We start from the raw sequence: 11,503 nt of genomic DNA on the forward strand, positions 1-11,503 counted from the left end.
GTGAGATGCATAATGTGCCCCAGGTTCAGGAGTGATGTGTCACTGAAAGCCTGCAGCCCCATCATAGGTCAAACACCAGATCATTTTAATTTCTTAAAATTAATATTTGTGTATGCATACATGTGTACTGTGTCATGCATCTTTACGTTTTCACATTATAGTTACAAGGTTAATTTGCATGTATTGTTTGTTGAACGGATTGGGTTGTAAAAATGGTACACAGCATAAAATCTGAAAGGTTTGGTGAGCGTTCGGCTTCAACCAATCAGATTTTATTTGTATAGCATTTTAACACAGGAACCAAAGTGCTTCCATTACTGCAGTAAAGAAAATAGAGAACAGAATAGAAACAAGACAAACAAAGGGACACATTAAAGTGTCTCACCGCGACAATGTGCTAAAAGCAGTTCTAACCATGGAAAAACAGAGGCATTTTTCCATAGTTCTGGACCGTCAAACGATGGTCACCTCAGTGTTTGAATTTTGATCTGGAGACTTCTGAAGATGTTGGTCAGAGGACCAAAGAGCTCCAGCTGGGTGATGTTGTAGAAGATTTCATAAATAAGGTACAATTCCCTGAAAAGCTTTTTTTTTTTTTTTAACTAACATTAAAAGTTAGAAATCAACTCTAACTTTTAATTAGAGTTGATTTAATTTATTCCAGTTTGGAATAAACTCTAAGACAAACTGGAAGCCAGTGAAGGAAGTACAGGAGTGATGTCAAGGCAAGCGACAGCATTCTGGGTCTTTGAGGGTTTATTCCAAGATAAATACTTAAATATATAAAACCTGATGCCAACCATCCTCAGGAATAAACTAATTAGTAAACTGAAAGTGAGTCAGTTGTGTGTAATTTAATTTCACCATACATTCAGCTGTTCCCCCAAAGACCAGAACTCATGGAGACGCATGGTGGTGGCAGCTTCATGCTGAGGGGAATGCTTTATACAGCAGGGACAGGAAAGCTGGTTAGTGTTAGAAACACTGCTGTTCACAGAGACCCTCCATCTGATTTGAATGAGCACATAACCTCTTTAGCAAAAAGCACTAAAAGTTCATTGTCCTGAAGACATTTGGCCCATAAAAACGTCCAGCAAAAGTGGACCGACTTTCATACCTTTCCTGTCAGCCGGCAACCAGGCACTGCTTTGTGCTGGTGTATCACAGAAAGACTTAAACGCTTAAACAAAGCCAAGCAAGAAGTTACCTGTTGCTTGGTAAAACATCAATGCATCTTTATTCAGTGTCTTTTCCAATATAAACTTACCAATGAAATAAAACGCGGCAGCACGAGGTGAAAAGGTGTTGATTTTTCCACTTTCATGAAGTTCAAACCAAACGCGCCACTCTCATGATCCACGACACTTGAGCTCCAAACCAGGCAATCTGGACAAATAAAGTGCAGTTGTTTTTTTTTTTGTTCCTCAGATCAATGAAGTCATGGGGCCCCGTCCTGTTTTAGAAACAAATGTAGGTTTGTTGCCATAGCAGTTACCTGGGAAACCGATCAGCTGGTTTAAACCCAAAGATGGAGAGACAAAGAAAGAGACGAAACACGCAGCACTTATTTCCTGCTGCGCTGCGTGTGTATTTATATCCTCCCAACACCAACCTGTTCTTAATCTATGTGTTGACGCACAAAAAGCTGAAGCCATTTGCAGCCCGTAGAGTTCTGTTTTTTGTTTTTTGTTTTCTTTTTGGGGACGCTCTCACACATCCTGCCTTGCCTTGAGAATCACTCAAAAAATATACATATATAGATACAACAGAAACAAAAATCAGACACATTTCCCAGAAGAAAAAAAACACGAACAAACAAAGACGAAGCAGAGTTTGGGCTGCGTAAAACAACCTCCATCGCACTTGTGTAACTTCAGACGCAACCAGTGCTCTTCTCACTGGTTCTGCTGGGAGAACGCGGAGTGCCACAGGTGGATCTTATTGGTCAGCCGAAGCTTCTGCGCTGTCCATAAAAACGCACCGCAGGAGCTCCGGAGCAGGAGACCGAGCGTCAGGGCGCAGAGCAGCCGCGTCACGGAGCTCTCATCGCGGCCGTGTGTCCAGAGGAAACACCTGTCACCGCAGGACTGCACGCAGAGGAGCGCAATAATAATAATAGTAATAATAATAATAATAAAAAAGGACGCCACGCTCTGAGACAAGCTTGTGAGTACATCCCTATGAAATATGAGTTGATTTAACTTGGCACCGAAACGAAATGTATGCGGTTTGGAGAGCAGCGGAGATGGAGGAGCCATTTGCGCACCTGTTGAGCCGCGTTGTCGTTTGTAACTTTTTTCTTTTTTAAATGAGACTTTAGATAAAGAAAAACAATTAGTTTATTTAACAATCCCCATTAATAAAACATGCATTTACTCAGACTAGTTCATCAGAATTAAATGCATTTTGTTCTGTTGTGCGAGGTCACTTAAATAAAAATAAAATGAAAAGACTTTTTTTCTTATTTTGCCTTTCTCTCAGGATGTTATTCATACCCGAAGTTAATGCAGCTGACCTGATCTTTCAGAATAACCGGAATAATTATTATAAATTGTTTAAATTGTTTGAAATAATTTCAAACGTCCAGGGTTTCATCTTTGAAGTCGATATGCATGAATTTTATCCAGATGTTTTGTAAAGTGCATTTTAATTCACATTCCTCATCGCACTTACAACCAGGTTAAACTGATCAAATTTGCCAAATCTGACTGTTTGTTCTAAATATGCATTTAAACAGATTGTCAGTTTTTAAATGTGACCCAGTCACATAAAAAAATAAATAAATGAGAGAAATGTCCATTTCCCCTTTCATGTATGAGTGCAAATTGCATTTAATTTCATGCATATAAAAATCATGAGTCATTCAGATCAAACAGAGCATATAAACAAAACTGTATTTTTAAGTTTAGGAAAGCGTTTGGACACTTCATTAAAAGCTCTGCAGCCTTTTCCTGAACTGGGCTGAAATAACTTCAGTTAGATGCATTTTAGCATCTACTTGCCTCTTCAGGCTCTGACATCAGTCTGAGGAAGGTTTGTCTCGCGTTTCAGGGTTTTATTACAAGTCTCCCTACAGCCTCTTATTGAGATCAATATGTGGACTTTGATTTGACCCAGAACTTTCCTTTGCTCAGTTCTTTTCCCGTCCTCAGTGGGAATGTTTTAGGTCTTTGTCGTGTTGCAAGGATCAGTTGGCGGCCTTTTATGTTTTTCTTATGAAGCAACTGTTCATCCTTGCAGGCCTCAAAAGCAAGTCACATCTGTTCAATCTACTTCTGATTGCAAAGGCACATGGACTTCTGCATAAACTCTCTGTAATGTTACAGGAAGTAACATTTTAGGTATTTTGGAGACTTGTTTTAACACCTTGCAGTTTGCTGTTGGGGTAAACTTGCGTGTATGGTCAGGGTTGGGTGCCCTTACTTAGCATGTTGTGAACATGCCTCTGCGTTGGACCATTTGCATGCTGGGTAATAGCCAATTCCAAGATCATTGGGGACCTCATTGAACATTTTACTGGTGTTTTATGGTGAAGGTGCTACAGTCTTCTTTCTGAGGGCCTTTGTGACCCCTTTGAGCTTCACCGTGGTCTAATAGTCAAAGCTCTCCAAGCTAAATGTCTGAGGTTCAAGTCGTCTTTAGTGATGAGGAGCAACGAGTTTCTCATCATGTAGATCTGATGTGATCCGCTTCACTCAAGTTTAGCCATTTTAACAAGCAAGCGATAGGAAAGTGCTGATTTATAATTGCTTTTTTATAATATTTCACCAGAATGTTTACATTTCTGCTCTGCAGATTGATTTGTTTGATTATTGATTTTAAAAAAGGGTTTTCTTTTTTTTTTTTCTTTTTTGCTGATTCTTTGCAAATTGCTGCTGAATGCAACAATTTGATGTGGCGTGGAGGCTGGCATTAGATAACCCCAGTTTGCTTTAATGGAGACCTTCATCATGCCTGCATTGTTGGGTTTAGTGTCTCCCGTGTTATTTTTGACAATACCACATAGATTTACGTCGGGCTTTGGCTCACACAGTCCTGCAGAGCAATAAACAGCACTGATTCAGGGTTAGTGGTACATGTGGAAACATGCTGAGTTGTCCCAATTTGGCTTTTTTTTAAAATAGTGCAAACTCTGCTGTTAGTTTTCCATTACTATGCTTTGAAACAACTCTTTTGTCAATTATCTTTTGTATTTCTTATGTCTTTTTGAAGGAATTCAGTGACTGTCTGCTGGACAACTCTCAACTCAATAATCTTGTCCATTATTGTGCCATTATGTAACTAGAACTTAACAGTTTCTGCTTAAAAATATCTAATATTCTAAATTTAAGAGAAATTCAATTTTCATAACTCATACCCATTATGTTTCAGCAAATACATGGGAGTTTAATTGACGACTGTGTTTCAGCTCTTCAGCATTCAGGTGTTTTTATGCCCTCTCTCTGTTGGAGTGCTCATTTACACTTCTCTCCATCCAATGTGTGTCATTAATTACAGAGGGCTCCTGAGTGAAACCTGCTCCCCTGCTTCTGCCACTGTCTGGTGGGAAAATGTGGGTTCTGGATAAGATCCGAGGTTCGGTGGAGACCAGTGTGCTGAGACAAGGAGACAACGGCGACAGAAAGGCTGCCGCTGCACCGTACAGCAACGTGCTCACTCCCGACAAGATCCCAGACTTCTTCATCCCCCCAAAGCTGGTCAGCTGCCCTCCAGAGCCCGAGGTGCCGAGCATCAAGCCCAAAGAGGGGCTGCAGCCGTCCACTTCTGAGCAAACCATCAGCAGCAACAGGAAGATCAGCAGTCCGAGGAGCCCTCGCCTGGTGGCCAAGATCGCAGGAGATACAAAGAACCTGCTGAGAGCAGCGAACCGCCACATCATCCAGATAGAGAGTGCGGATGACGTCGTGGCTGGGGACACCAATGCAGACCCCCAGTCGCAGACGGCGATGTCTCTGCCATACGTTCCCAAGACTCAGACATCTTATGGCTTCGCGACCCTGAAGGAGAGCCCCCACACTCGACGCAAAGAGTCCCTGTTCCACTGTGAGCTGACCAGTCCCATCACTTCTCCAAACACCCAGAGGAGGACTCCAGGGAAGGGCAGTGAGACAGGGAACCATCTGACCCCCGCCGACTGCAACACCTCCCACATGAACCCCTACCGGTACTTCAGTGGTGGAGAAAGTGACACCTGCTCTTCCGCCGAGTCCTCTCCCTTCAGCTCTCCGTTGCTGTCCCGCTCCGCATCCCTCCTCAAGATCTTCACGCACGAGACGCAGGCCAAAGTGGTGAAAGCCAAGCGGACGCTGGCTCGCCACAGCTCCCTGTCAACAGACGAGTGCAGCTCGGCCGAGCCCAGCCCCAACATCCAGCGGCGGCTCCGCGTCCCGTCCCTTCACGGCGCCGGAGGAGCGTCCGACCACGGCCTCCAGCGGGAGCACACCATCAACCTGCACAAGGGCGGCACGGTGAGGATCAGCGCCAACTACGACTCCGGCACATCGCGCCTGCTCATCCGAGTCCTGGTGGCTGAGAGTCTGTACGACAAGCACGTCGACATCAAAAGCATCAACTGCTGCGTGTCTGTGTACCTGAACCCAGGCAAGCTGCAGAAGCAGAGGAGCAACATCATCAAGAACAGCCGCAACCCCGTCTTCAATGAGGACTTCTTCTTTGACTCCATCAGCCCTGTTCAGGTGAAGAACCTTTCTGTGAAGTTCAAGGTGGTGAACAAAGGCACCAGCCTGAAGAGGGACATGCTGCTGGGAGAGAGGGAGGTACCACTAGCAAAGTTGCTCTCAGGACTCTAAAACCACAGCAGATGGAGCTTAAATTGGTAACTTGGGATTTTCAAAAAGCAGTTCTGATAAAAGTTTACAAGCAAGCCTCTGACCTACTGTAGATGACTCTTTAGGCATCTTGCATTAGTTTAGATCCAGATCAGTCAGTCATCATGGCTGAAGCTCTTGCTAGTCTGAAATTAGCGACCAAAGTGGATTTCTACAGTCTTGAAACAATTCAGATCCCAAAAACAACACTGGTTTATGAAAACTTGACTTTAATTAGAGTCATCTGTGATTTCTTACATTTCACACAGGAATTGGAGGCAGGGTATCTGCAATCATCTTCCTGTGTGAAACATAAGAAGAGAAAAGTTCCTTAATTCCTTGTTTCTCCATCACGTTGAAGCTCTGAGGTTCTGGTTCAGTTTTGTGTGGGTCCACTCCTGACATGGTTCTGTCAAAGCTGCTTCTCACCTGAAACATGCTTAGCCCTGGCTAGACCAGCTGTTAGCTTCAGGCTCTGGGACCAACAAACTTGGGTTTATAATTAATAAAGATGCCAAGAGTTATTCATTGCAGGTAAGCTATTAGCTGCTTGTAACCTTTCCACAGAACCTCTTCTGACTGAAGCTGTACTTTGGTGTTTGCACTGTTTTCTCCATCACTCACTGACTTTAAGGGGGAAGAATCTATAAAGAAGAAAGGTTTTCAACATAAGCTCAGAGAACGACCTCCCTGGTGTACACAAATGGAGGATTTAACTCACTTCTTCTCCTAAAAATGGATTCTCATCGAACCAAACTGAACCCAACAGCACCAGACGAATGTGGCAGATGAAAGCTCTCCATTCTGAGCACGTCTCCCGGCCGAATGTCCCGAGCCAGGCACTCCCGGCTCAAAGGTTGGATGGCACCTGTGCGTCAGGCTGTCTCCTGTCCTCCCGCGCCAACGTCCTCGCTGTGGTTTTATTATTGTAATGTGACTGAAATCCGCGGCAGCGCAGGATTTTTACATCGCCTCCACCATCTGCCGGCACAGAGATGCTTTTGTGAACGAGTGCACGCTTTGAAGTGGCCCTGGATCCTGATGTGCAAATGATCCTTTGATCTGCAAGGGTGAAGGCAAGGAGCGAAGAGAGCGCCCACATTTACATGCACATCAAAAATGGAATTACAATATGATTGATTAAGCAAAGGACTGCAATGATCTGATTAAACTTGATTAAAACACTCAAAATGAGAAATGTTACACAACAACCAATACCTGCTTCCTCATCAGTACCGCACCGTCTCAGTTTTGCTTTCACGGACCAGATCCACCCAAGGTTAAAGCATCAAAATCAGACCTGTTTTCAAACACGTTGCATTTATACGGTGATTTATGTAGCATCCTGTTACTGCGCTCGGTTTCTGCTTCAAATTTCATCCATTAGCTGTCAGCTTGAGTACAAATGTTTGGGGCTCTATATATCTCGCTCAGAAATATTAAAATCCATCACCTCTACATACCTACTTTGACCAGTATCAATATATAACTAAATTAGAGCTTCCTGTAACCTTTCGCCACATCTACTGTAGTTTGACTTTTTGTGAATATTTTTAAATATGCTTATTGGAAATGATCCATTTCCAAGAACAATTGAGAACATACTTTAGGAGGAAAATTTTCAGCTGTCTTCTTTAAAACCCTCGCTTCAGAATAATTAGTTTTTTCTCCAAAACTGATTATGCTTGTATAGAGGACTGCTCTATACAAGCATACAGGAATCTATTTAGAGATTCCTGTTCAAAATCACTAAATAGTTCTTGCTTTGGAGGCTCTCAATAAAGTTTTATTAGACTATATTTTGACAAACTGAAAATTCACTATGTCAAAAGATATGAAAATGCTGGGACCCGTAATTCTAAATCAATCAATGCAAGATTATTTCATAAGTGTGCAGTTATCTTATTTATTTGATTTTCAACATTGTGAATAAACTGTCTTATTTTTTTTTCTACAGTTAAATATTGTAATTACAGAACTGTTTTAAACAATAGTTTCCTACATGAATGCACATTAACCCTAAGAAAGCAAGTGATGCAAAAAAAATAAAATAAAAAAATACTAATAATAATACACAACCACACATTTCTTGTGGGTCAGGAGACATTTTTGATATTAAGGGTTGGCAATACAAAAAAAAAACTGTCTCAGTTTTACTGAAGTTGCCTGTAAACGTAAAAATGCTCTGAGTGAAACTTAGGAGAGGATTTATGCTCAATAACATCCCTGAACAAATGTGTCCCATTGTTTGAAATATTGCAATCTTGTATTAAGAACAGGTGACATATTTGACCCTAAAACATTTTATTCTTATTTAAAAGGTAAACAAAACCACTCAGGTAAAGTCAGCGCTGATATCACTCAGTTTAAAGTTTAAAGGAAGAGGGGAAACATGTCAAACTGATGCATTTGTGCGAGAGCATAAAACAGCAACAGGTTGGAGGATTTCACTTGAGTTAAACTCCGTCCTGCAACTCCAATGGTCTACTCAAACCCAGCATTAGATTAGAAACAGACTTTATTCAGATTCAAACAGCTTCTGGAAATCTCCAAGGGGGAAACAAACAAACAAACAAACAAACAAACAAACAAACAAACAAAAAAACCCCAGAACGGTTGGACGGATTTTATATTAGTGTTTGCAGTAATAAAGGTAACATATATACCTGTTTGATGAAGCCTGTTTGACTTCCTGATTGATTTTCCAGCTGCAGCTGCCTAGTGTGGGCAACATGATCAACTCTTGTGCAACCAAGCAACAGGCACTCACTAAATTGGTACATGCCCATCATCAATCTGATACCTTACTAATAAGCTCTTACATCAGTTTAAAAGCCCTTAAATGCTCAATTTCTCTCCACTTTAATCAAACTTATTAAATGAACACACGTCCGGTGAAATTTTAAGCCCATTTAGAGTGACGTTGGTGGCAGAAGGACAAAGGACAAGCTCATTAAACTCATTAAACCCTGTAAATTCTTGATTTAAAAAAAAAAATTTTAAAGTCAGTCGTCGACGTATGCAACCGGTCTTTAGCCGTAGTGCCTCTGTATTAGCGGTGTGCATGTAAATGTGTTACTTTTTTAAATACGTGAGATTAGAGCGTCAGTGCGTACCAGCAGCATGGCGTCAACACGTCACCGGTGTTTGCATGACTTGTTCAAAGTTTTCTGAAACCCTAAAGCCTTACTGTGTGTGTGAGAGAGACGGTGAGAATGACCGAGCCGCGTGATTTTATCCAGAGTTGTTCACTTTCTCTGTATGAAGTGGGGTATTTTTTATTTTTATTTATTTTTTTATTTTTGGTAAAATGCCTTTGAAACTTGCCGTACGCTGGACTCGCTCTGTGTTTATCTACTCGCTTGTAAACAGGACTTACGTTTTTGTCGAGCGACTTGACGATGCGCCGGCGAGCGCGCGCCGACGCGTTCTCAGCTTTAACGAGAGAGAAAACGTCACGGAAACGTCACGGAAAGCACCGAGACTCTGCGCTCCGAGTTGAGAGAGGAGAGAGAGGAAAAGAGGAGAGAGAAAGAAAGGAGAGAGAGAAAGAGAGGAGAGAGGAGAAGAGAGGAGAGAAAGAAAGAGAGGAGAGAGGAGAAGAGAGGAGAGAGAAAAAAAGAGGAGAGAGAGTGACGCTTTTCCCACCTGCGGCTGCCCCGTTGATGTGCTCCGTGTCGTCTCCCTGTCGGCCGTCCTCTGAAGGACTGGATTTGGTGACGTGCTGTCATCTCTGCTGCCTTCTTGCCGTCGAGCTGCTTCCTGGTCTTTGCTTGCTACTTTGGATTCAAGCTCCCGGTAAAAACCCAAACTGTGTCTCTGAGGTGTCTTCTGGCATGGCTGAACTTCCTCGGATGTGGCTCAATTTTAGCACTTCTTTAAAATAAAATGAAATAAAATGAAATCGTGCTTTTGTATATCGAGGTAAAACTTTGCTTCTGTCACAAAGAGTGATTCCTATAGTGATGCACATGGTAGCTGTGATTTGCTGACTGTTTGATGGAGTGTTTCTTTTAAAGCTGTACAGTAGTGCTCTGCCACTTTTTAGTCCCTGATTTCTGAACCAGTGTTGGTGGCCCATTGTACCTGAAGACTACTGTACAACATGGAGGCTTTGAGTCAGTGATAAAGTTGTGAAGGGTGGTGTTGAAATAAACCTGAAGAACCACATGTTAGTTCTCCACTCAGTTGAACTCTGCAGAGTTCACAGCTCTTCTGTCTGAGTCCCTTCTTCAACTTTATTCCCTTTTTTTAATTATTTGGTGTTGTTTGGTTTGCATATTCTGCTTATTTTAAGCACAAAAGAATTTTGAGTTAAGGGAACTGGAAAACATTTATCTGCTTTAAACTCAAAGCTGAATCTACAGAGGAATTATCAGCATTAACTTTCCTTAGTGGCCACCCTGCTGCTGTGGTTCAAATCTGTCCATTTGACAAATTTCTAATTTAGATAAAGGGCAAAGAGGCTCTGCTGATGGCAATTTAAATAAGAAACCATCAATATCCGTGTATGTGTGTTATACTGACGGTGACTTTGTTTCCTTTTGGCTTGTTGACATTTTGTTTTCAATGAAAATGTAAATGTGGTGATGTGTTTTTTCCCCCCCTCCTGTCTCGAGACGTTTGCTCTGACAGATGAAGCTGAAAAAGTGCCAATCCGATACTTGACTCTTGATCGTTAACTTTTCTTTAAACGTAGACGAGTTGTGTAGAAGTTAATGTTGTGTTTCTGATCTGTGTGGTTAATTATGTTCACACTGTGATGTTACGACAACTGACAGCTGTTCTCTCTCTGTGTGTGTTAATGGGTTGGAGATACTTTCAATAAAACGTCGCTGCAATCACTGGTAATGTCGTTGTCGACTTGTACCTTTTTTTTTTTTTATATAATTTTGAAAGAGAGAAACACTTACTCTGTTTGAAGACCAGCTCTAAAGTTGGACACATTGCTGGTGTTTTTTTGTGTAAAACGTTTATTCCACTCAAACTTTTTCATATTTTCTCCCTTTCAAACAATTCACTGTATTTATTGGCATGACAAATAGAAAGTTCTGCACAGAGGGTCCTGGGTTGGACTCACGCTGCTGTCTTTTTGCATGTTGGTCTGGCTCTTCCAGATGCAGTTTGTTCACTAATTATCTCTTAACAAACAACAAGGTGGCTGAAATAATTGAATGGGCAAACATTGCGTCCTGAGAAGGGTTTAAAATTTTATGCTTTCATCATTACCTGCTCTTTCCAATTACCTGTTGAATGCTGTTTTTTTGCTCATAATGTCCTGCCACTTAAAATAAAAACAAAATCTAGTAGAGTTGCTGGGCCTTATCTACAGTAGCATCAGAGGTGCGCACACAAATGGGAACATGAAAATATCTTATCACTGCCATGCGATCAGTAATTGGCAGGAAAAAGCAGCGCACAATATATATATTTTTGCCTCAGGGAGGAATTAGTCTTAAACCTGTCCGTGTTTGAGACAAATTGTGTGGAAGTCGAGGTGAAACAAGAAGCAATGAGCACGGATAGACCTAATAATGTCAGCATCTGTCCTATTCTGCTCCCCTTGGTTTGTTTTCACATCGTTTTATTTGGAGTGGATATGTTTGTCGTCTCAAAGTCAGGGAGCAGAACAGCGCTCAGTTAATGACACTCCACCGAGGTTATATTGTATTTAC

At 41.8% G+C, this 11,503-nt stretch overlaps 1 protein-coding gene across 1 annotated transcript; it reads left to right on the forward strand.

Annotated features, from left to right (window-relative positions):
* The first annotated feature begins 1,762 nt into the window (after positions 1-1,762).
* On the forward strand, positions 1,763-10,672 carry LOC129378625 (C2 calcium-dependent domain-containing protein 4C). The gene is made up of 2 exons (XM_055058986.1): positions 1,763-2,166; positions 4,498-10,672. Exon 2 carries the CDS (start codon positions 4,551-4,553, stop codon positions 5,808-5,810), a length of 1,260 nt encoding a protein of 419 aa, XP_054914961.1. The 5' UTR covers positions 1,763-2,166; positions 4,498-4,550; the 3' UTR covers positions 5,811-10,672.
* Positions 10,673-11,503: the final 831 nt, after the last annotated feature.

Source organism: Poeciliopsis prolifica, unplaced genomic scaffold (genome assembly GCF_027474105.1).
Source record: "Poeciliopsis prolifica strain line A6 unplaced genomic scaffold, Auburn_PproV2 SCAFFOLD002, whole genome shotgun sequence".
NCBI lineage: Eukaryota > Metazoa > Chordata > Actinopteri > Cyprinodontiformes > Poeciliidae > Poeciliopsis > Poeciliopsis prolifica.